Source organism: Haliotis rubra, unplaced genomic scaffold, assembly GCF_003918875.1.
Source record: "Haliotis rubra isolate DU_JTF1 unplaced genomic scaffold, ASM391887v1 Scf17, whole genome shotgun sequence".
In the NCBI taxonomy this organism is placed as follows: domain Eukaryota; kingdom Metazoa; phylum Mollusca; class Gastropoda; order Lepetellida; family Haliotidae; genus Haliotis; species Haliotis rubra.
Genome location: NW_025765669.1, coordinates 1086723 through 1114162, shown reverse-complemented (window position 1 = coordinate 1114162; position 27440 = coordinate 1086723). Strand labels below are relative to the sequence as shown.

General features: G+C 38.5%; 1 protein-coding gene across 1 annotated transcript in view; it reads left to right on the top strand.

Annotated features, from left to right (window-relative positions):
* The window catches only part of LOC124272397 (titin homolog), a 71613-nt gene that overhangs the window by 7069 nt on the left and 37104 nt on the right, over positions 1 to 27440 (top strand). Inside the window, exons 3-8 of the mRNA XM_046707564.1 lie at positions 1772 to 1919; positions 3598 to 3783; positions 4299 to 4495; positions 5230 to 5370; positions 26304 to 26439; positions 26796 to 27017. Coding sequence (XP_046563520.1) covers positions 1772 to 1919; positions 3598 to 3783; positions 4299 to 4495; positions 5230 to 5370; positions 26304 to 26439; positions 26796 to 27017 — 1030 coding nt within the window. The remainder of the gene's footprint in view (positions 1 to 1771; positions 1920 to 3597; positions 3784 to 4298; positions 4496 to 5229; positions 5371 to 26303; positions 26440 to 26795; positions 27018 to 27440) is intronic.

Here is a 27440-nt window from a genome sequence, read left to right as displayed (position 1 = left end):
AATACATGACACATTTTATGGATAAGAACTTCTTTTAGAAGTGAATGGTTAATCTGATGAAGGAGTAAAAAGTATCACTAAAACACTGTGATGCATTAAAGATCATATAAGAAGCATATCTAAATAAATACAAAAACAAGTAACTCACTGTTATCCAATTAATTTTGACTTTTAATACTTTTAATACAGTATACTAAATTGCTATATAATGAAGGGACTTCAGAATTCCCCAAATACATGAACTCTGCTGCAGTCAATGTTGCACAATTGTTTAATTATATATGATATTGCTTATAGTTAGCCCTAAAATACACAAACAAGTAAAAACTATCTCCATGAATGCTGTCATTACCCAGTCTGGATGATAACATGAGTAAATACTGGATCACTCAAAATGGTGATGACGTAGGTGACTGAGATTAGGAAGATAGCATCTTGAAGGGTAAGACGTGCCAGCTCTCAGTTCTGGCTTTACTGGTTTGATTTGTTGCTGGCAGCCATTGGCTTTTCCACTCTATATCTGATAACTGAGCCCTATATTCAGGTGACCAATGAAGGTCCGGGTTAGAATATTGATCTTCAGCAACCCATGCTTGTCGTAAGAGGCGACTAACGGGATCTGGTGGTCAGGCTTGCTGACTTGGTTGACACATGTCATCGGTTCCCAATTGCGCAGATCGATGCTCATGTTGATCACTGGATTGTCTGGTCTAGACTCTATTATTTACAGACCGCTGCCATATAGCTGGAATATTGCTGAGTGCGGCATAAAACTAAACTCACTCACTCACTGACTGTTTTCAGGTGGTATTATAGCTGCAATGTTGGTATCGTTGGTAAAACAATAAACAAATACAATATTTAGGGTGAAAAGGGTGAAATATTTGCACAAAAGACATTAACAAGAAGGAAAGCTTTCAGTTTAAATAGGAAATGTTTATAAGTTTTTAATAGAACCATTTATTTGTTGGTTAAGGACTTTTGATCCTTCCCAAAGTTATTATATTGAGTGGCAAAACTTAGTGGCATCCTCAGGTACCCTCACTTTTATATCAACTTCTTGTTTTCATAAATACTATTTGCAACCATGGCTTTGTTTTGAGCCAGGTAGAAATAATTTCCAATCAAATAACTGTCATTCTGACAGAAATTTTGTGCAATGTTACAGATAAGTTAGGGGTCATGTTTCTTCTGAAATGAATTTCACAACACCCATGAATTGGTCTTCAGTAACCCATGCTTGTCGTAAGAGGCGACTACTGGGATCATGTGGTCAGGCTCGCTGACTTGGTTGACACATGTCATCGTATCAGCACTGCATAGATCAATGCTCATGCTGCTGATCATTGGATTGTCTAGTCCAGATTCAATATTTACAGACTGCTGCCATACAGCAGGAATATTGTTGAGTGTGGTGTTAAACAACAAACAAACAACCATGTTATAACAATAGTGTTCATCATAATATACCGTAACTTGAACTATCAGAATTGTTGTAGAAGTTCACATCTTCTGTTAAAAAGATACCCCAAACAAATACTGTGTTTGTGCAAGTGAGGTGCATGTTTGTGTAAAACTCTACAATCTGATTAGTACATCACACACCCCAATCATATATCACATACCAGTTGTTATCAGGAATTCTGTTGATATTGGTTCCTGATCTGTTGCCCCCAGGTACCGATACTTCCATTTCATCCTTGCTACACCAAATAATTTGTAGGAAATATTGTCAAATTACTGATATTAGATTTGTTGTCTTTCTTTCCAGGACAATAACAGTGTATACTTGAAATTTTTGCATCGAAAGCGAGAGAAACATTACCGACAAATTCGACCAGGGTTTTCAGCAAAGCGTTACCTAGCAACATGGACCAAAAGCTGGGACGACAGTGTGTTAGAAACAGTGATTAATAAAGGTGAGCTTCTGTTTCATATACTCAACTAGCAAAATGTATATGGTTCCTATTAAATTGTAGGGAATAGTTCTTATTTGTCTTTGTTTGCTGAGACATGACAATGGGCTTAGTATATACCTTGACTAATGGTCTGGCATGTTTAGTTAGGATGTTTGTAGGAACTGTAGCTCTGCCTGGGTCTATGATAATGACGTGTCTAACTGGGTCCAGGATAAGGACAATAGTTCTGTCCGGGTTCAAGGATAAGGATTGAAGGGCTATGTCAGCCAAGGGTAAGGACTATAGTTTCTGCCTGGGTCAAGGGTAAGGATTGAAGGGCCATATCAGCCAAGGGTAAGGACTGTAGTTTCTGCCTGGGTCAAGGGTAAAGATTGAAGGGCCATATCAGCCAAGGGTAAGGACTGTAGTTTCTGCCTGGGTCAAGGGTAAGGATTGAAGGGCTATATCAGCCAAGGATAAGGACTTTAGTTTCCGCCTGGGTCAAGGGTAAGGATTGAAGGGCTATATCAGCCAAGGATAAGGACTGTAGTTTCTGCCTGGGTCAAGGGTAAGGATTGAAGGGCTATATCAGCGAAGGATAAGGACTTTAGTTTCTGCCTGGGTCAAGGGTAAGGATTGAAGGGATATATCAGCCAAGGGTAAGGACTGTAGTTTCTGCCTGTGTCAAGGGTAAGGATTGAAGGGCTATATCAGCCAAGGGTAAGGACTATAGTTCTGCCTGGGTCAAGGGTAAGGATTGAAGGGCTATATCAGCCAAGGATAAGGACTTTAGTTTCTGCCTGGGTCAAGGATAAGGATTGAAGGGCTATATCAGCCAAGGGTAAGGACTTTAGTTTCTGCCTGTGCCAAGGGTGAGGATTGAAGGGCTATATCAACCAAGGGTAAGGACTATAGTTCTGCCTGGGTCAAGGGTAAAGATTGAAGGGCTATATCAGCCAAGGGTAAGGACTATAGTTCTGCCTGGGTCAAGGGTAAGGATTGAAGGGCTATATCAGCCAAGGATAAGGACTGTAGTTTCTGCCTGGGTCAAGGATAAGGATTGAAGGGCTATATCAGTCAAGGGTAAGGACTGTAGTTCTGCCTGGGTCAAGGGTAAGGATTGAAGGGATATATCAGCCAAGGATAAGGACTGTAGCTTCTGCCTGGGTCAAGGGTAAGGATTGAAGGGCTATATCAGCCAAGGATAAGGACTTTAGTTTCTGCCTGGGTCAAGGATAAGGATTGAAGGGCTATGTCAGTCAAGGGTAAGGACTGTAGTTTCGCCTGGGTCAAGGGTAAGGATTGAAGGGCTATGTCAGCCAAGAATAATAACTATAGTTCTGTCTGAGCCAAGGGTAAGGACTGAAGGAATATATCAGTCAGAGATACGGACAATAGTTCTATGAGGATCAAGGACATGGATTACACATCCATGTCAGTCTAAATAGTTACTATATGCTTGTGCGGAGATATTTAGGTCTATCTTTTATACAAAAGACATGTTGGTAAAAGATAAGGATTAGAAGTTAATATTGGTTAGGGATAATGAGTTTAGGTCTGTGATGTCTAGGATAAGGAACATAGGCCTGCCTGGGTTTTGGATAAGGATTATTGTTATGCCTTGGTCAAGCTTAAGGACTAATGGCTTCACACCACTGCCATATGACATTCATCAAATCACGACTGTTTTGTCTTCCAGGTTACATAACAGAGCGATCCCTTTTCCAATATAACTTCGTGATTCCACATCTAAAGCGCCGGATATTCCATGAAGACTTGTCACACTATCCCCCGCCATATCGGCTGATGAGGAACATGCTGATATCCCCCGGCAGCCTGTCTGGGTATACCTTCTACAGGGCGGTGCCAGAGCTGGACGATATGAGTAAGTACAAGAAGGAAATCTGAAAGAAGATGTGTATCCTCCTCCTTTATGCAGTGTTTTTTGTAGGGTATTTCTGCTTTTATTAATTCTCTGAACCTGTTTGTCGACTATAACAGTCCTAGTTATATTCCTTAACGCTGAGCATCAGGCAAGGTAACAAGAAGTGCCATCTTTTAATGTTTCTTGAAACTGGGCAGCTGGGAATTGAACCACTGACCTTCTGTTCTCCGTATATGGCAGTGGTCTGTAAATAATTTGGTCTGGACCAGACAATCCAGTGATCAGCATCATGAGCATCAATCTATACAGTAGGGATACTATGACATGTGTCAACCAAGTCAGCGAGCCCGACCACCCTATATCGTTAGTCGCCTTTTACAACAAGCATGGGTTGCTGAGGAACAATTCTAACATGGATCTTCATGTTTCCTGTGTAACAGAGATTGAATATTCTGGATAACTAAAGATAAATATTGATTGGGATTGTAACTTAAATGATTAACTTTTCCCCACAGTTGATCAGTATCAGGACCGTGAACTTGAAGGGGAGTCCATGAGGTCACGACCTCCGACCTCTATTAAGGTCATCCGCACCCGCAATGGAGAACAGCGAGAAGTGAGTTATGCAAGCCTGGATAGGAAGTCCCAGGAAGAGGTTATTACTGACTTACTGGTGAAGAGTGCTGTGCATTATGCTCTCAAGAAACAACAGGTATGTCAGTGTTCCCAGCATCAGCGGAGGGGTATCCTCAAATGCAGAACACAGTAAACTTTGTGTTGATTCTGGGTTTGAATCCCAAACTCTCTACTTTCCATTTATTACAGTACTGGATTTTTATTGCAATACATATTGTAATATTTGGGTGTTTGACAGTGCTTGTCGTCAGTAGATGTTATCAGGATGGTCAGTCACCTCCATTTTGTAGTCATGGGAACAGGTAATATAACATCATATGGAAAATAATTACTTCTCCATTTGCGCCCTTTTTGTCCCCAAATTGAAGGGAAACGTCTTTTGTTAATTAAATTTTGTTTTGAGTTAAGGTTAAACATTACTAATGATTATGCACCTTGCTATATTTCTGTTACCAACTATACCAGAACAGAGAAAAAGTATTGCAGTTTTTATCATTTGAAAAGCGTATTACTGTTAATACAGTACAGTCCTAATGGTTTTCCTTCATATGGTAACAGGGGGCAGTGGGGTAGCCTAGTGGTTAAAGCGTTCGTTCGTCACGCTGAAGGCCCTGGTTCGATTCCCCACATGGGTACAATGCGTGAAGCCCATTTCTGGTGTTCCCTGCCTTGATATTGCTGGAATATTGCTGAAAGCGGCGTAAAACCCAACTCACTCACTTATATGGTAACATGATGATAAAAGAACAGTAAAAATAAATATGCCCCAGACATTAAGAATATGGTGACAGTAACGACTGTGTATGACAGGAGTACCTGACCGAGGACATCGACCAGATGGAGGCAGCGAACGCCGACATCCATGCATCAACGTACGCGGAGAGCGAGAGAAAGGTCTCCAGCTCAATGAAAACCCCAGTGCCACAGTTCGACATGAAGGAAGCAGTAGAGGTGAGCTGATTGTCTCTCTTTTTCTTCTTATTTTGTGTGTTGTTGTTGTTAAACAACCAACTCAACCAAATTTCAGTGTTATGACAGCGGTCTGTAAGTACAGTCAAATCCCGATGAGTCGAATGCCGGTGTCTCGAATATTATGCATAACTCGAAGTACCTGTCGGTCCCGACCATTCCCTGTTATAGTTGTCATCATTTGATTTCCGGTTACATGAATTCGTCTCATAAATACACACGATGACTCGAGGAGGAAATTTGGTCCCATGAGATTCAAACAACAGCAGTCTTGTATACATAAGCCGAGGTCAGTCAATGAGAAGTTGATTGGTGTAGCAAACTGATCCAATTAACAAACCAGCGCAGCTCACACCTTTCCGCCATTGACGGGTGAGTTCAAAAGGCAGATTAGTGATTTTACGGAAATCACTGTCTGTGCTAATCAGACTGGAACTGATAAGGTGCCCCTATTAGTGATAGGGAAATCATTAGGTAAACAAATGCTTAGGTGGAGGAATTAGGACTGGATCATCTTTTTTTCTACCCTCATAGACATACCTATGTCTCGAATACATCGATAAGTCGAATTTATTACTTGGCCCCCAGCGATTCGACTCGTCGGGATTTGACTGTATTAAAGTCTGGACCTAACAATCCAATGGATGACGTCATGAGCTTTGATCTATGGATGGGGATATGATAAATGTATCAACCAAGTTAACAAACCTGAACACTTGATCACCTTACGAACAACATTGGTTGCCAAGGACAGAGGCAGTTGATTGTCTCTACACCGTGAATTGGTTGGCTGGTTGTAACGCTGCACCCAGAATTATTCCAGCTATATGGTTGGTGGTCTGTAAATAATCTGCCCAGACAATCCAGTGATCAACAGCATGAGCATCAACCTACACAACTGGGATACGATGATGTCAACCAAGTCAGCTGAGCCTTACCATCCGATCCCGTTAATCAAATTTTACAAGATGTGTTGCTGAAGACCAGCTCTAACCCGGATTTTCATGGGTTACACCTCAAGTATGAATAAGTAATCCAGTCTGGACCAGACATTCCAGTGAATGACATCTCAAGAAACCATACAGAAAATTGGATGTTGTACTGATGTCTGTTGTACATACCCTGTTGTTTGGATCTAGGATCTTGCTGCAATATTGTTCAGATGGATATGACTACAGAATGGAAAAAATGTGCACAGTTTTCCAGTGTAATAACAAATTTTTCTTGAATTGTCAAAAACAGACACAAAGTACACTGCTTCTTTTACACTGTCTTGATTGATTCAACAATAAAACAATGACATAGGAGGAGTTGTCTCCCTTGGGACTGGAGATAGTTTTGATGGTGTGGGTAAACATGCTGAATATTGATTTGATTTGTCACTTGATTGAAAAATATGTTTTTACTTATATTTCATTATTACTTTTATTTGGAATCACAGTTACAAATGTGAACAAAACTGAAACAAATCCTGTCTTTATTTGTCATGATTATGAAAATGTTTATTTATAAATTATTTATAAATGCTTGTAAGAATATTTTAATGAAAACAAAACAATTTCCGGACTCCACCAAAAAAATTGTTTAAGAAACTATCATCATTGAAAACGCAAAAGTTGTTATCTGTCGAGGCGGATTGAAACTGCAGAAACGGAACAGCCAGTCATGGCAGGGGACATCTCAAAATCTATTCCGGGAGACTTGTCGGTTCCTCGTCTGTCGTAGTGTCATAGTCACGACTTAAAGGGATGACAAGTGGTGCCACAGTTGCCTGTTGTAAGCCATCCCGAGACCAGTAACCTTGTTCAATGACGTTAGCTACCTTGTTGACAGTTTTGCCAAGTTTCAGTCGTGATTTTGTTAAGGGATTCCTTAACCAAAACCTCTACGTCACATTATCTAAACGTTGTGTTTGATCTGGCAACATCTCCTTTGACAATACCCCATATCATTTCAATGGGGTTAAGGTCACAGTGATAGGGTGGAAGTCGCAGAATATCGTGACCCTTACTTTTTATGTCACTGTCAACTTTGTAGAAAGGTTCACCTTTGTGGGTTTTTATGATCTCATATAGCTGAGGCTTCGTTGCCTTTGAAGGCCGTGCGATCTAAAATTTGTCGAGCCATGATATCATATCACCTTTTCGACTGGTCGATGTCTGGGCTTTACTGTCGGGGTCCTGCACGCTGTGGTATGGGGTATTGTTCATTGCGATAAAAGACTTCTCTGGTAGAGCTGGTACCAACTTGTTTTTAACCCAATCGAGGAAAACCGCACCATTCATCTCGGAATGGTAGTCTCTGTTATCTATGGACTTTGCCCTGAATACCAAGTCGCAACCTGGGAGAAAGCCTTTGCTGGAGCAACCAGCATGGAGAATGATTAGTCTCTCTGCTTTCCCTAGAGGCAGCTTTCTCGTGACCCTTATCACCCCCATCGGTACCCACTGACTGCTGGCAGTGTGCGCAGGCATTGACCCAGGTCTCGGCCCATTACACTGGCTCGAACCCTTCCTCGCTTCTTCTTTATAACCCTGAAAAATTATTTCTCAAGTTTAACGATATCAGGGCGTTCTCAGGGTACTGACCTATTCTCCCCCGAAATTTTCTTATAACGATACCCAAAAGAGTGTAAGAATCGCCAGAGTGTGTACTTTGATACTCTGAGGTTGTGTTCTTGCTTCAAATGCTTTTTGAAAATTGTCAGCGACATGTATTTGTTTTCAGAATAGAGCTTGTTGATAGACTGCCTTACAAGGTTCTTTTGAAAGTTGTCCAAATGTTTTAATTTGTGTGATTTTGACACGACCCCTGGTGCTTCGCATCACCCTCACAATGTTTGTGTTCCAGAACATTTGTCAGTACTCTTGCTGATACTCCTAAAGCTTTTTCAAATATAAGAAAGCTGTTGGGTATTAGTAAATGATAAACATGTGTACTATTTATATTTATGTGGCAATTTTGTACAATGATAAAATTTGCAATTCATTGGTCCGTTTCTGACTCAAACGGACTGTAACTGCTGCAGGGTAGTTAGACTGATCACGCTATATCAAGTAGATGAGATATAATTGGCAAGTCATGCATAAACTCTTTCACACCTCTTTTGTGCTTTTAGTTACTTTCACATTATTCAGTGTTGCTTGACAAAGGTAGAAGGTTTTATACTGAAACGTTGTTATTATAGTATAGTAAAGAAGCTGTTTACATAAACTGTCAACTTTGACCATAGCAGCAGCTATCCTATCACTTGCATCCTCTGCTATGTAGTATTATGTCATAATACCCAGCCATAGCAACCAGCTGGAGAATCATGTTGCATACCTGCAAACTCTCACGCCTTTGGATTGAGGCTCACATCTTTATTACTCATTTCACGCTCTCTCGACAAAACTGATAACTCTCATGCCAAACTGGGTTCAGACAAAAATGCACATTTTGACCAGTTACAATCACGCAGATTGGTCTGCATTTGCCTTTTTCAGTGTCTTGTTTTAGAAGGGAATTTGCAATTATGTGCTCTTGGATGGGGCCCTTGGACCTCAGCATCTCAGGTTTTTTCTCTCTTGGGGTTGGAAGCTCTCAATGTTGTTCTTCTACTTGTCAGATAGAGATGATATCATGGGCATTTATAAAAATGAATTTTGTCATATGTTGATAACATCAAAACATGTGGAAACTTGCATTATGTGAAAATATAGGGTGTTTTCCAAATGTATATGATGACCCAACTCTGACCTCAGTAAGTATTCAAAAGTGGGGTTGGGGAGAAGATGAGGAAAGACCCCCCCTTACTGTATCATGGTGATAATGGTGTGGATATATAAGAGCAGGGATGCTGATTTTCAAACAAATACTTGTAATGTATACCGGATATTGAACACATTTTCAACATGATGAAATATAACACGTATCTCATTGAATGACTTGGCAAAGCTGATATTATTGTCATGAGTGGTGAAGGCTCCAGATAGTCCTTCTGTAATTAGATAATGAAAAATTTGAATGAATAACATGATTGTCATTAGGAAGGTTTTTATTTAGCTTGTGTACAATGAAGTTCATTGTGTGGACTTGATTCATGCACAAAGTCAGATATCCGGTATTCCAGATACGGTCCTCATATTTCATGATTGTTTTCAAGCTGTTCCTATCCTGATAAATCAGGTCAATATTTCCAATAATCAATCTGGTAGTGTTATTCTCTAATGTTCTGGGGGATAATGGCCTCCCAACGACTGACAGTAAGCTGATTGGCCTCACAGCGTCATCCCTGCTGTCATCCACTCTTTATGGTACATGGTGTACAGTGAGTTAGTGAGTCAGGTTTTACACTGCCTTTATCAATATTCAAGCAATATCATGGACACCAGAAATAGGCTTCATGGATATCACATTTACCCATATGGGGAATCAAACTCAGGCCTTCAGCATAACAAGCGAACGCTTTAACCACTTGGCTACCCCACCTTCCCTTAAGGTGAACAAGTAGGTGTCACTATGTGTTGGTACAACATAGAGCTTGGGATGGAGATAGTCCTTCTAGTCAAAAGTAAAAAAATATTTTACTGTCAAACCTGACACCAATCTTTAAACTTGAAATCAAAATTAATTTAATTTAATTTAATTTGAATATTCAGCCATGAAAAATCTCCAATTTTAAATTTGTCTTAGACATACAGATTAAACTAATATAAAAAGTGAAAAGACTTTGATTTGATCTGTATGAAAGGACAGTAAAGGTTTTGATTTTGGCTTGAAAATCATGATAATCACCTTGAAGGTCTGTCAACCATGAGTTGTCAGCTGTCTTAGGGTTAACGTGGGATGCTACTGTACAGTGTGAGGCATCATGGGATGGAAACATGGCGATGTAGAATAGGGAATGCCAAAGAAAAGGAAGAAGGTAGGTCAGTTAAATTGTCAAGGAAGTACACAATTTTCTAATCTGATTTTTCATGAGGTTTATTTGTGGCATGAACAGGAGCATATTTTCTGTTTTTGTAAAATAAAAGTAAAAATAACATTCAGAACAAACCTTCAGGATTATTGTTATTCTATATTCTTATAAAACTCAGTCTTATATTACAGTAAGAACTAGAGTTGCCTCCCTTAGGTATGCCAGGAACCTATGATTTGATGTCCCTAATTTTAACTGATGATGTCTCTCCTTGTTAGCACCATACCTTTGTTTGTTGGTTTCATTAAGTGATGTCATTGAGATACTGTTCAAAGCAGGTTTAAACCTTATAAAACATATTAATTCATCATGTTCAATAATGACTCAGTGGTCACTGTTTAATACGTATGTTTTGTTAGCAGTTTTGTTGCTATTCATCATTCAGTGGGATCTTGTCATGCAAGCTGTACCAATGATGTATATTTTGGTTGATGTAACTTGAGTGAGTGAGTATGGTTTTACACCGTTTTTAGCAATATTCCAGCAACATCACGAAGGAGAACACCAGAAATGGGCTTCACACACTGCACCCATGTGGGGAATCGAACCTCAAGCCTTTAGTGTGGCAAGCGAGCGCTTTAACCACTAGGCTACCCCACCGCCCCTGATATAACATGACATAATATTGTTTTGTACCAGGACTTTAGATTCTATAGAGACAAGATGTGTTTTTTCGTTGGTCAACCTGAAAACTCAAGTAATTTTGATATAAAAAAAGAATCACATTCAGTGCATATATTTATACTGACTGACTGACTGAGTTTGGTTTTACGCCGCTTTTAGCAATATTCCAGCAACATTACGGCGGGGGACACCAGAAATGGGCTTCACACATTGTACCCATGTGGGGATTCGAACCCGGGTCTTCGGCGTGACGAGCCAACGCTTTAACCACTAGGCTACCCCACCGCCCCACATATATTTATGACCTGCACTTGGAAAACTGTACCAACAATGTTGTACGGTAACTTTGTTTGTACTGAGACTTCAATTACCCGGCTTGAAGTAGATATAAAACCCCTTTATTGCAATGTTTATAACAGACATGTTTTTTAGTGTTGTAAATTACATTGTTTTATGTGCCTACTTGACAAGAACAGCTTCATGACTTCTGGTGAATGTTTCAGACTGATCAATCACTAAGGGATATTTTACCTTGTTTACAAACTACTTGATAAATGAGGGTCGTGGTGGTTATTTTAGAATATTTACTTTCTGGGACTCTTTACAACTGATAAGTACTGTGTATTAATATTTTTTTAAACATTAGAGGTCCAAACATAAAGGCAATGCAGTAATATAAGCAGTGATGTCATGATATTTTCTTTCATGTACCTGTAAGCTGGTCTCTAACAGCAACCATAAAACTTAAACAAATCATTAGCATTATTTATGCTTCATAACAGTATATCCCCAGTCCTGTCCAAGTTTTGATGTTTCAGGGCTCGATTTAGTGCTTTCTTACTTTCACTGGTGCAACCAAACATTCCAAAGTGCAACCTAGTTATTAGTCTAACTTGCACCAAGTGCAAGTTCATTTTTTAGTGGGTAAACTTCTGAATAAAACATCTAAATAATTCAACACCATGTTTCCTTCATTACATATCACAATAAAAGCAGTGCAGCTGGAATTAGGTTTTGATCTTAGGTTGCACCTGGTGCAAGTAGGATAACATCTTTTAAATCCAGCCCTGTGTTTTTATGCTTACATAAAATACTGTCTGTGCGAGACACTTGTTTCACCACATTGTACATATTATGGAATACCTGCATCAGGAATATGTGCATAGACATTTGTTCAACGTAAAATGATAATCATAGTTTGATAACATCCCTTCAGAAATATGACTGTGTTACTTATGTGTCATTTGTAATAAAACCAGAGAATGGAATTAAGAGAAATTAAAACACTGAGTTGTGTAGTCATCCCATAAAATTAAGAATTACTTTCTGATGACAATTCAATTCAACAATTTTGGTAAGACCAGTGTATGAAATAAGGCCAGTCCAACCACCCGAGATGGGCTAGATTTCTGCCGGACGGTCTAATTTTACAGCTAGCCACCCTGATGGACGGGTGAAAAAAATTATTCAGATAACGTGTCCATTGGCACTGCCTATTTAGGATTTAAGAAGGACTGGTTAAATCTCTTCTGGGCTGGTAAGTTTTTGAAGTTAACAGCCGAGATGTCTGGCTGGGTTTTTGGCTTATTTCATACACTGGTAAGACGCATGCTATTGTGGTTTGAAACCTGTGATTGATCAATCAGAGCATTCTCATCTGAGGCAGTTTCTGTTAAATAAGTAATACTAAAGTGATTAAAGCGATTGCTTGCCAAAGACCAGGGTTTGATTCCCCACCTGGGTATGATGTGTGAAGCCTATTTCTGGAGTATCTCTCTGTGATGCTGCTGGAATTATGTCAAAAGAGGCTTAAAACTTCACTCACTCACTCACACACACACTCACTCACTCACTCACTCACTCACTCACTCACTCACTCACTCACTCACTCACTCACTCACTCACTCACTCACTCACTCACTCACTCACTTGTACTTGTTATGAAACTGGATACGTATACCATCCTATGTTGTCTAGTTGATGGGATATCTGGCCAGAGTTCTGAAGGTCCACTCACTCACTCACTCACTCACTCCTCACTCCCACCACTCACTCACTCACTCACTCACTCACTCACTCACTCACTCAAGGTCTTTTCAGCTCACTTGTACTTGTTATGAAACTGTCATACCATCCTATGTTGTCTAGTTGATGGGATATCTAGAGTTCTGAAGGTCAGTGTCATACCAATGTTAATAGATGTAATGAGTGAGTGAGTATGGTGTTACGCCACTTTTAGCAATATTCCAGCAATATCACAGCAGGGGACACCAGAAATTAGCTTCACACATGTCACGCTTTAACCATTAGGCTACTCCGTTAATTGATGTACTTGTTGTTTCCCTGCCTGGTACAGATTCAGCATACTTCGTGGGGTATCCAGGTAACACAGATGCATGGTATCTCAGTGTTCTAGCACTATAGTCAGTGAGTGAGTGAGTTTGGTTTTACGCCGCTTTTGGCAATATTCCAGCAATATCACAGCAGGGGACACCAGAAATTAGCTTCACACATGTCACGCTTTAACCATTAGGCTACTCCGTTAATGGATGTACTTGTTGTTTCCCTGCCCGGTACAGATTCAGCATACTTCGTGGGGTATCCAGGTAACACAGATGCATGGTATCTCAGTGTTCTAGCACTATAGTCAGTCAGTGAGTGAGTGAGTTTGGTTTTACGCTGCTTTTAGCAATATTCCAGCAATATCAACGGGAGGGGACACCAGAAATGGGCTTCACACATAGTGCCCATGTGGGGAATCGAACCCGGGTCTTCAGCGTGACGAGCGAACGCCTCAACCACTAGGCTACCCCACCGCCCCTCTAGCACTATAAAGGTGCATCAGCGCAGGCAAGAAGATGCAGCAACACACACATACAAATGTAAAAGTCTTGAACACAACATTAAACCCCATTTTACTTCACCAGATGGAACTGATGAAAATGATAAGGTAAAATCTGATGATCGATCTTGACTATCTATGAATCATAATACGTGCTATTCTGATAACACTGATTCAAGTATACCGATAGTATAGATTGTCAGATATACAGATGTGAGGGTTCAAATGACAGGAAGGGAGATAACTCCTTATGACTGACTGACTGGAGGAGGGGAACATAACACAAGAAATGGGCTTTATGTACCCATGTGGGGATTACCGGGTCTTCTCGAGCCAGCGCTTTAACCACTAGGCTACCCCACCGCCCCAACTCCTTATGAGGCAATCTCCCTTATGTACAGCAAGATGATTGATATTTTGTTTCATCTGTATATTCTTTTGACAGTGTTAATATTTCAAAGATGAATGTTTACAAATGTGAAAAACAATGGATTTAAGAAAGTTAAGAATGATGTCAGTTATCCAAGAGATCTTTGTGAAATGTTCTGTGCAGAGTTACTCCCTTATGTTGTTCCAGGATCAAGTGGGGTCTGTTAGGGACCGTTCATAATTTATAGCTAGGTGGATGATGGTGTTTTTAAGCATATCTTTTTTTAATTGCTATGTACAAAATTGATGACCCCCTTAGTACATGTGTACAAAATTTATGACAACCCCAGCCCCCCTCCCACCTCCCTAGAACAAAATGGGTGACCACCATGAAATCACCGTCACTCCCCCAACCATAAATTATGAACGGTCCCTTAGCCTGAAAGCTAGGTTTAATCAAGTTGGTAAATGTCTAAAATGCACATAACCAGGCATTTCAGCAGGTTCTGGTCTCATCTCTGGAACATGATCTTTGAATGAACCATACACTGAACTCTCCTGCGCAGGGAGTATCATATATAAAAATATCAAATATATAATGTTTTCCTCCCTTGGACATGGAGTATTTTAATTAAGAAATTATAATCTATAATATAGTATCAGACGCTGTCAAAGTTCACCACCCTCAGTTCAAACATTAGAGCATTTGTTTTGAAAATAGTATCAAAATGGCTACTTCTTACGTTCCTGAACAGTATAGACTGACACTAGACATTCCTGATTTAGATCTGAATAAAATTTAACTTAGTTCAAGTGCCAGGCTGACATTAATACAAGCTATTGAAAGATTTCACAAATATCAAAGTCTTCATTGAGGACTCCTGCTATGTGACAGTGTGAAAAAAGTGGGACAAAATGACCTTATAAATATTCTCTTTCAAACTGTACTCTGTACACACAGGTCTGAAATGGCTGTATTCCACCGTTGTATTGTCATTGAAATGTGGAATCCGGGCGGTCCTTCACCTTTTGAAGTCGTCAACCCTCATGAATACTCTGTACACTTGATGTTGAATTTTTGTGTCGGAATTAGCACTCGATTGACTCTCACTGTACACCAGTACGATAACGTACATGATTTGTATACACCATACCAAGGCGAGCTTGATTGCTTTTGAAGTTTCTGTTCGGTCAGTGTTTCAGATTGTATGATGTGGACAAAAAGAATAATTTAATGTGTATTGAAGCATGCTGGTATGATTTGAGACAAAACGGATATTGTATCGGCATTTGCTGAATAGGTGGCCCAGTCATCAAGAGGGGGCCTTCATTCAGAATGATTTATGACGCAGTGGAGGATTATGGGTTAATGCCTCGAAAGAATCCATCATTCATTGGTTTGTTTTGAAGTGAGCTCGTAAATATTTTGGTGTTTGATTATTAGAGGGCATGCATTTTCCTCAAGCTTGGTTCTATTACATTTAGTCCATATGAGTACGAGGGAAGAGGATTTAATGAGGGAAGTCTTTTAGAGAGTGTACTTATTGATATTTATTTATTGTTGTTGCGTGATGGATTGGGAAAGGTTAATCTTGGAATTGATCCTTTCTTGGGCTGTGACTTTGTGTGTTTGCTGAGATAAGGTATCACACTTATATTGGATCCGTTATGTGAGTGGATGTGTATAATTCTTGAGGATGCCATTGTTTCTTGGATATTTGGAATGGTTGGAATTGTGGTATTGTCAGTTTGCAATGTGCAATCTAAGTTTGTGCAATTTCTTGGATCTTTAGTGACTTGTTTTGAAAGCTGGTTAATTGTTTTTAGAGTTCCTTTCAGGCTGTATATTTGTTTGTAATTTTGATGGATTTGTGATGTACATGTAATCAGTTTCATGTGTCATTTTGGAGAGATTGAGGTTAACACTGGTGTCAGGTCTATAGGGGTTTGGATTGGGTTAGAGCTGTAAACCTTCTTTCTTGCATGGCAACCTACATCAGTCTCTTCATATGTTAATGGAGACTGCTTAAAAGGTTGGTAGTTTGGTCCCCGACCGTTGCATACCAAAAAGATGTTAAAAGATGGTCAGTACCCTGCATTAATTTTTTTTTTTTTTTAAATAACCTAGTATACTGTCAATATACTGGGGTTTGGTTGTAAGGGGATGGGATGGAATAGAGTTGGAAACCTTCTTCTCTTCAGACGGGGGCAGTGGGGTAGTGTAGTGGTTAAAGCGTTCGCCTATCATACCGAAGACCCAGGTTCTATTCCCCACATGGGTACAATGTGTGAAGCCCATTTCTGGTGTCCCCTGCCATGTTATTGCTGGAGTTTTGCTAAAAGTAGTGTAAAACTACACTCACTCACTCACTCACTCACTCACTCACTCACTCACTGAGAATATAAAGAATCAAAGTTTGTAAATCTAGAGCTTTAAACCTAAAATGATGATGATGATGATGATGACAACTCTTGATTTTATTCGAATCCAGAATCCATACACCATGCAATTTGTAGTTTAACTTTAATTCAGTTGTATTTCTTTCAAATCAGGGGGCGGTGGGGTAGTCTAGTGGTTAAAGCATTGGCTCGTCACGCCGAAGACCCGGGTTCGAATCCCCACATGGGTACAATGAGTGAAGCCCATTTCTGGTGTCCCTCGCCGTGATATTGCTGGAATATTGCTAAAAGCGGCGTAAAACCAAACTCAGTCAGTCAGTTTTTCAAATCAGCAGTTACAAAATGTATTTCATTTTGTTGACCTTTCAACATGGAACTACTTATCAACATTTAAATACTCGCCACAATGTCAACACTGTTAGACAGGTTTGAAAGTCCGTGTTGAGAGTTTTATTCCCCTATCGATGTCACAAATTACCAACTAAGAGTCCGCTCACCTGCTTGGCGAACCATTCACCTGAGTGTACAGAAAGGAGATAATTAATAATTACACCTGTAGCCAGGTGTCATGCTGGAAGTATATGGCGCAATTGTTAGAGAATACATCAAGATTGCAATCAGTGAGAGTGAAACAATCTCATACAGACTTGTGTGTGTGTGAGCCCAACGTGGACACAGACTAGGAATTAAGCCGTTAGTTACAAGATAATTATATACCCTATGTCTGTGTTTGCAAGTGCTTCTCTCCATAACCGCTTTAGAAGTGGAAACTGAAGTCGTCACAGATGTCTCGAGGTGTTTGTGTGTTTGGTTGTGAAAAACAGGAATCAGCTGATAAAGTTGGAGGAGTTTTACAACTGGTTTGATGTTTGAATTTTGGATACTTTTGTGTGAATTCTGGCTGTTCACGTCTACAGGTGTTTTGTGGAGATATTTTTTAAAATATGTGGAGAGCAGAACTTTCTTATCAGGTTTGAAACAGACATTTGAATATTATGGATGGTTTGAAATTAACTGCTGACATTTGAATATGTTTTGGATGTTGTTAAAAATATTTGACCATTAAAAGCTTAAGCCTGAGATTTTGCTGTTCATGTCTACAGGTGTTTTGTGGTAGTTACGAGATCTTTTTGTTAAAAATATGTGGAGACCAGAACCTTCTTTTAAGGTTTGAACATTTTAACAACTAACTGGATATTCGAATAGCTTTAGGGGTTGTTTGTGTGAATTTTGGCTGTTTATGTCAACAGGTGCTTTGTGGGTTTCGTTGTTAACATGTAAAGACTGAAATCTTCTTTTGAAGTTTGAAGGGTTTTACAGCTGATTGGATATTTGAATATCTTCGGATGATTGAATGTGAATTTTCGTTGTTGAAGTCTACAGGTATAAAGTTTTGTGATGTTTTACAGCTGATTGGATATTTGAATATCTTGGGGAGAATTTCACCAGAATTTCCTCCAAATGAAATGTATGTGTAGTTGATGAGGAAATGCTATTTTATGCTTGTGTTTAGGGATTATTGTATAAGTTACATAATTTGAATTTTAAAATCTGTTATCCACAAGAAAATATGACTAGTATCATGCACAGCGTGACATGTTCCATTTGGGAAAAACTCTTGTGTCAAGGACTGATTGTATTTCATCAATTGCCATGATTCCCCTGTGAAGGTAGTTTCCCATTTGGACCTATGTGTCCTATTTAGACTTGTACCATTTTATTTTTGTTTTATAGGTAAACACTTGACTATCCTTTGCATGTGTTTTTGATGGTGTCAACAATAGGCAGGATATACTCAGCTTTTCATGAAGCTTGGTAGCTTCACTATTTGATAGTTATTCTTAAACTCACACTTATGATATGTTAGAAGACCCATAAAGATCCGGATTAGAATTGGTCTTGCACACAGCAATCTATTCTTGACACAAGAGGCGACTAACGGGAGCGGGTGGTCAGACTCACAGACTTGGTTGACACATTTCGTTTTCTAATTGTGTACATAGATGCTCTTGCTATTGATCACTGGATTGTCTGGTCCAGACTGGATTATTCACAGACAGCTGCCAAATAATAGCTGGAATATTGCTGAGTGCGGCTTGAAACAACAACCAAACAAAGCAAACCATGATAAAGTGAAATATTGCCATCGGCTCAGCTGAGATTTCACATGAATATGAATAGGGTTTTGTCAGCTTTATTGTAGAAATCTTGTCCAGTTTTCCCTTTGAAATAAGAATAATAACACTAATCTGTCCTGACTAGAATTAAGCAGAGATGTAGGTTAAGATTGTTTGGGGACGTGGGAAGACAAGCCTTAATAAGTGTATCAGTTTCACTGAGACCTACATCGTCTGGGGCTTTAGTTTCCTGCATTAAGCGGGGCGGTGGGGTAGCCAAATGGTTAAAGTGTTGGCTCGTCACGCCGAAGACCCGGGTTCAAATCCCCACATGGGCACAATGTGTGAAGCCCATTTCTGGTGTCCCCTGCCATGATGTTGCTGGAATATTGCTAAAAGCGGCTTAAAACCAAACTCAGTCAGTCAGTCAGTCCTGCATTAAGCTGACATGCCTTGATATCAGTGGAATACTGTTCAAGGTGTTTAATCAAACTCATTCACTCCACTCAGTACTAGGGACACAAATGGCTGACTCATCTTAAGTTTTGCAAATGGCTGAGTTGTGTAAGCCAGGATCTTGTGATTGTGGAACTGAATTGAATTTCACCAAGATCATGTTACTATGTTATCAGAACCGTTCCTATGTGCCTGGCTTTTACCAAAGTGGTAAACAACAAACATCTGCATAATATTTGCCTGTGTTAGTAAACTATCACACCAGATACATTCATAGTTGTCTTGGGCTCTGCAATTCTCTTGTGCAGAATTATGTCATTTGGGCATGCCAGAAACATGATTATAGGTTCAAATCCTGATTAAGTTTCTTGGGTCATCAGCACCTTACCCATGCTCTGCACCAAAGTTGTCTACGTCCAAGACATGCATCACTTTGGGCCTTCCCTCCACGTTAGCCTGACACATTACAGTATAACTTTAATACTGTTCAAAGCAGCTTTAAACCTATGATGATGATGATGATGATGATGATGATGATGATGATGATGATGATGATGATGATGATGATGATGATGACGATGATGATGATGATGATGATGATGACGACGACGATGTTGATGACGATTTTGATGATTTCACAAGGATTTTTGCCAGCTTGCCAAGAAACATATTGGTACTCATTAGATTTGACCTCAAAAGATCTATTGTATATTTCAGTTTCCAATCATTGCTTTGAGTGATCAAGTTAATATACATGTTTTTCTTCTTATCTGTTATTTATATATCAGGTAGATATTGGAGAAATCCTGCCAGGATCAAATGCCAATTGTTATCGTCACCTTGTCTATCAGGTGTTAGGCTTGATCCCCGAGGTAGATACTCCGATATTGGCCATACTATTCTATTGCTGGGGAGATAAGGTTCTGATCCTGTGATTAGTTATTGATTTATTGATTAGCAAAGCTAGCGATCAGGTTTATTGCTTAGGGAAGCTAGTGATCACTATTCTGTTTCGGTTTTATGGAATTCCTCTATTCTGGGCAATGTCACAGACAAATTGAGATTCTGGTGGCTGGTCTCATCTGGGGGCTTGTATTGTAAGAAGGAAAGGATACTTTTTATTCATATTAATTTTATTCGAAACACGAGATATCGACTAGCAATGAACAACTGATTCTGGCGGCTGGTCTCATCTGGAAGCTTGTATTTTAAGAAGGAAACAATACTTTTTATATATATTAATTTTATTCGAAACACGAGATATCGACTAGCAATGAACAACTGATTCTGGTGGCTGGTCTCATCTGGAAGCTTGTATTTTGAGAAGGAAACAATACTTTTTATTCATATTAATTTTATTTGAAACACTAGATATATAAGAAGGAAAGAATACTTTTTATTCATATTAATTTTATTTACGATATATAGATTACTTATGAACAAATGATTCTGGTGGCTGCTTTGCTGGTCTTTGCTAGTGGCCGTTATTATTGAAGGGGGGCGGTGGGGTAGCTTAATAGTTAAAGCGTTGGCTCGTCACGCCAAAGACCCGGGTTGATTCCCCACATGGGCACAATGTGTGAAGCCCATTTCTGGTGTCCCCCGATGGATGTTGCTGGAATATTGCTAAAAGCGGAGTAAAACCAAACTCAGTCAGTCAGTATAAATATATGCACTGACTTTTTTTTTAATCAAGATAACTTGAGTTTCCAGGTTGACCAATAAAAAAAAAGTCAGTCAGTCAGTATTATTGAAGGAAAAAATATTTTTGATATATTAATTTTGTTTGCAACACGAGGTAGAGACTACTAAGGAACAACTGATTTCTTTCCTCTAACTATGGTTGATCTGACATGCACATGTTATGAGGTTTTGTTCCGTTTTGCTTGACTTGCTGAGTGAATAATGGGATATTATTTTCAAAAGAGATCTCATTCTTTTGTTTCATTGGTTACTGTTCACCTCAATACTAGGTCAATACCTTGAAGAGTAACATTTCTAAAGTATAATAACTCTGAACAGTATGACAATTTTTCAGGTTATTTGTACTTTGCCGCGTGAAGATTTGGGTTAGAATTGATCTTCAGCAACTCATTCTAGTCGTAAGAGGCAACTAACGAGATCAGGTGGTCAGGCTGATCGTAGGTAGATCAATAGTCATGTCTTTCTGGTCTAGACGGTATTATTTACAGACTGCCAACTGTGGTGTAGTGGTTAGAGCGTTCGCCCGGAGAGCGGAAGGTCACGGGTTCGATCCCCGACCGCGTCATACCAAAAGACGTTAAAATCTGGTACTTGTTGGTCCCTGCCTGGCGCTCGGCTTTAATGGGTACAACAAGGACTGGTCGGCTCGGAGTCAGTATAATGTGTCTGAGTGGGGTATTCATGCTTCACTGCGGCATGGTATCTCAGTGGGCTAGCACTATAAAACCAGCTTAAGTTTAGTCTGGTGCTAGCCATTTGAGCGTAAATATTCTCACGCATGATGTTAAACCCACTATCACCCTACTGCCAACTGGCAAGTGTGCTATTAAACAACAAACAAACATATCGATAGAAATTTGGCAATATGTGCTATGGTTAATCAACAAACAAACAGCTAAGTTAAAACAAGTGCAGTTAAATGCTGAAAATATGTCAATGTTGCTGTGGTTCAAATCAAGAATTTATGTCAGTTGTTTTAGTTCCACTTATTAATGCTAAAAGCCGCCTATAACCAAACTCAGTCAGTCTCTCTGTAAAAATAAATAGCTGTGTACACTCTTTGTGTAATGGATGGCCAAAGATAGTATGACAATATTTTCAGTGGGCAATGCAAAGTTTTTTCCACTGAGATAGACAACGATTCTGACAGTCTTATAGTCAGGGGTATCGTGTGTTAACTCTGTGTTCATGATCAGAAAAAGCATTCAAACTGTCACTTTCCTAATCTGCTGTGCAACGTGCTATGAGCAAGCTCAGCTAATTGCTTGCATAAAGTAGATCTGACATGATAATAACTAAGGTGTCTACAGATCTTTGAAAAAATGTTAAATTTTTTAAGCATATGATGATAAGCATTTTGTACTTGTCAAACAAACATTAATTGTGTTCACACCTACCCGATATCAATTGTTTTTTAGTCTGTCGTGTCAGAGTGTATATACCCGTGTATGGTCTATGAGCAAGCTCAGATGTGTCAAGCTGGTGTTTTATGACACGTTGAATATTTTTGGCACGTTTAATCTCATTAATGTGTTCACATGGATCACTGTTCTTTTAAGTGCAATTTAGTTGAATTTATGGCCACAGTTAATCTTAACAGGTCACCTGCTCTTGAAAAGTAATAATGATAAGATTGATTTAATATTTGTTTTAAAAATTCCTGGCATTATCAAAAGCAAAGGTGCACAAGGTGAAACAATGCTTTTATTTGTTTCTGAGAGGATTAATGATAAATTCTTTATTTGTTTTAAAGAAACACAAAGTCTGGCATGTAAGGTGCATGAGGTGAAAAAATTAATTTGAAATTTGATTTTCATGCCACTATTAATTAAAGAACAACATATAAACATTCTTATTGTTAGGTTTATTTTGGAAACACAAACTAATCAATGCATCTGTACATTTACTATCTATTTTTATAAGATTTTGACTATGGTGACTGAAAAAGAAAATGAAGGGAACACATACAGCATATTTTCTCATCTCCATAGGTTCTAATAGTCAGTTTAAGAATATGGTCATGAAACAGGTGGTTGATGAAATGAAATGTACCAGTAGATGAGGACAAAAGTGTCCACAGTTTCCTGAGACAAGTACACACAGTAATCTTAATCCCTACCTAAAATGTATTGCCTAGCCCATAAAATGTATTGCCTAGTCCAAAAAAGATAAATCACCACGTCTAGTTTTGTTTTATTGCACATTTCACATCTCTACAGACAAGTCTTATGTTCTTGTTCATTCACATGAATTGATTCGATGTCATTTATTCATCTCCAGAAAAAATAAGTTTGATTAAAGTGTTTCCTTTACGTAGGCCAACCCTGTTCTTAACAATACCATTTTTGGTCCTCAATATTCGACACATCATATATGATACTTCAAGATAGTTTTTAAAATGTCTGTTGATATTATGAGGGTACTTGGCCTTAAATTCCTGCAATAACATGTTTGCAATAAGAATGGATTCACTCCCAATTCTATAAGTTTAAAAACAATTGGCAAAAAAACCAAACTTTTTATGTTGGAAAAAACCAATATTATACAGTTAAGAGCAGTTATTTCAATTATGTATCTTAACTTCTTCTGTTAGGTACATGCCATACTTTTTACATATTATTTGAAATATGAACAGTGCATGTTGTTTTAAAGTAAAGTTTTAACTCTTTTCATTTTGACCATCAGTAACAGTATTCATAGTTTACAACATTGGTTATTAAACCAAACATTGCTGATAAGATGTTTACTTTAATATCCTTTTCTTGTTTCATTAGGCTTTATTATATGAATCTGTGGACTGTAAGAGAAAATACAATTTGGTTCATAATACATATGAGGACTTCTTTATTTCCAGTTTATCACCACAATTTGAAACTTTATAGAAATATAAGAGATTTAGTATTGAACCCCATTTGATTTCACATAAAGATGTATGTTTCTAGATGTATGTCATGAGACAATGATATAACATTTATAACAACAAACAAATATCTTTTTGCAAACCAATTCCAGGGCTCCAGATAATTATTCAACAGCAACGTATTGTCTATCAAGACCTGGAAAAACAACTTTGTACATAGATAACCTTGGTTCTTTTATTGTTTATTGTAACACTTTCAACCAATAAACAATACCCATATAAATACGCCTCGCCCCAATATTCATGAGCATTGCTGTATAATATAACTCGCTTTCAAAATACACATTAATATGTATACTGTTGTCTATCAAGTTTGATACAACAACTGTACATAGATTTGGTTTGTTTATTGTTTATTGTACTATTAACTATAGCATTAGCTTCTGCAGAGTAGTGTTTAGGTATATACGAGTGCCTTAACAGTTCAAACAAGACAGTTAATAGGTGTATACATTTATCTGAGAGCCAACTCAGTCGTGTATGTAACGAGTTAATATTCTTGATGTACCCTGAATAACCCGTGGATACTACTGCCATTTTTCATTCTATTCGAGCTTATAATTGGCACAAACACTGCATGTATTTGAATATATTTCTCCATTCAGACGAAGTAATAAAAGCAATATGCTGTAATTTAAGCTGATGGTTTCAGGGAGGTATTACCAGTTGTATGGTCTACAGTATTTCTTTAGATCTCAATGGTTTGATTGTTACTGTAGCTTTTGTTGAGTTTTCTGAAGGCATTGTGGGATGATTTTCCGCTTTAGATATGTATAGATGTAGGTAGTTGTTAGGTGAATACTACATGGACAGCTGTCGGATTTCAGGCAATGTTAAGTCACAGTTTGGATCGATTGGCTTTACCTACAACTTCTCCCATGATTTAATCTTGTTTCTGATGTGTGTTTTATCTCTGGATTATAATGTTCAGTGGGATCTGATGATGCAATGATTACACAGTTGTTTGGTCAGGTGTTCTGTCTTACAGAAACTTAGAACAGAAACTTAGAAATAGCACATAGGTTGTGTTCACTTGTGCTGTGAAATTGATGGATCTTGAGAGTCCATTCATTTTGGATTTGTAACTTTACAAGCTCAGGTTGATGTTTTCAAAAATAACCCTCACAAAATATGGTAATAGTGAAATTTGATATCCGAAATTGTCATTTGAAAGGAATACTAACAGCTGGGTTGACATGTGTATATTTTAGGTTGTCTTTTCTCAGATGAAATAAAGGTTAAGTTGTGAACTTACCGGGAGTGAATCTAGTCCAAGATGTTGACTCTGAAGGCGGGATACCCTGTTCTAAAACCACACAACACTGGAAGGAAGAAGAAGAAACAAGGAATATTCACACAGAGAGTTCCTCAATATCTACCACCAATGTGTCTCAAGACAAGAAAAATGACGTCTAAATTTGACCATATTAGCACTTCTTACAGCGCTGGTGACAAGGAGTCAAAGTTGTGGATGTCCTTTATGTTGAAAAGTTCCTTTGAGCCAGTACAATCTTTGAAACTGCCTACAATATTTGAAGGTTCTTATTGTAAAAAACTTCGGAACTCTCGACATCATCGACTTGTGCCTTCAATACTGGACCCTCCAAAGCTTCGACGTCTTGGTTCAGGATTAATGCCCCCGGTTGTTGTCGACAGTGCGATTCTTACAGATTTGATGGTGATTAGCAATTAGGCCATATGTTTTTGCTTGATGAGTTTGCATTTTTTGTTTTCAAAATTCAGGTTTGTAAGTAGGAAACAAACGAGGCCAAAAATATGGGTGTCATGATAATTTGCTGTTTTTTGCTGTGATATATTTTTAACAGGTTTAAATCTTAGGATTATGGAATACAATTGACATTGTTTGCCTTTTGCCCTTTATCATCAGTGGAATAAAAAAAACACTGCTCTCATTTATCTTTTTAATTAAATTTAACATATTGTAAGAAAAGAGACCGATAAACTGAGTTTTTAACAAAATTTGCCTTATCAGGAGATAATTAGAGAAAATTCCAACAAAAAAGTTTAGATAATACTTTTGAAATTTGTCCCATTAAAAGAATGATATAATGTAAGGTTGCAACATTTAATGCCAAGGCTTGATGACATACAATGGCATCAAACCAGACATTATCAGTCATTACCAAATGTTACTGGTCTCTCAGTACTTAATGGAACAAATACTGACTGTGTCCAGTAGGTATCAGGTATATCCAGTACCAAATCTGAGTTTAATTCCCATGGTTTAGTGGTGTAGCATCAGCTGTGCTAGCTGCCATGGCACAGCTAGTTAACTTTGAAGACTGACTCAAAGCATCGTTTATGGAATTGTGTGATTTGTAAATAAACCTTACAATCTTCTAATGTGAGAAGCCCAATCTGTGTCCCTAAGATGGTTTCGATACTGTTAAAGGCAGTGTAAAACAATATTCTTCAATTTCTCCAGAAACTCAGTCGTTTTATTTGATCGTTGTTTTGTCTTGACACACATTGACTTGTACCTTGTATTTTCGTATCTTGCAGTCCCTGTTAGATTCCCATCGACAGCAGCAACTTGATGTTGACTTTCCGGCAATCGACAACCAGTCTCACAGCTCCGACTATGGTGGCTCTTTCAAGGGATCCAATATTCCATCCCATGCCGTTAAAGGACATTCTGGTAATGAAATATTTTCTGAACATTTAGATAAAAGTTATTTTTTTCTTTTTTGTCAACCTAATAAAATTCTTCAATTGGTTTGTACTTCTAGATAGTTATCTGGAATATTGTGCAACACTGTGTAAATAATGTGAGATTGACTTTATAATATTTGACAGAAGTGCACAAATAAATTAGCCTAGATCTCTTTTACTTTTCAGTGACAAAACATGCATAAAAGTATGATGGTGTATTATGTATGACAACTTTTCAGAAATGTTAGAACTCAGCACCCTATAACATTTTTGTTTACTAGCAGAATAAGGTCAGTGTGAATTTGCAATATATCAACAGTTCTGTATGTGATACATTTCCAGCCCAGAATCGAAGTTGGCCATATGGAATTGACGAAGCAGGAAAGGAGTACATTGGCATTGCACCTGTCGTATCACTACGAGAAAGTAGTTCCTCCCCCTCCGGTTCGGTGACAAGTATCCCCCAGCTTCCTGCTATCTCCAGACATCCACTTACCCCCATAAAGGATGTCAGCAGAGAAACAACCTACCAGAATATCACACTGCCACCCATATTTGGACAAGGTGCGTGATATGACAGATATAGCATACTGGATTAGAGTGCTCTCCCTTGTCTGACATACTACTGACTTCCACACTGCACATGCTCAAACTGAAACATTTTTTTCACTTTAAACTCTTGCAATATGAAAAGAATTTGTTCTGTTTACATACGTTTCTGTGATACTAATTTTTATTGTTCAATGCTTTATTTTCATTTTAAAACAAACGATTGACACAAAATGTTCCAATATCACACTGAAGAAAATTCACTTTCTCTATCCCTTTGTGTGTGCTGTCAATTTGGTGTGGAATTCAATCCCAGAATGAGACTCAAGCCCACTTGCACTTAACAAAGAAAGTGTTATCACTAGTGGAACATTTCATCACTTTCTGAATTGGGGCGGTGGGGTAGCCTAGTGGTTAAAGCGTTCGCTTGTCACACCG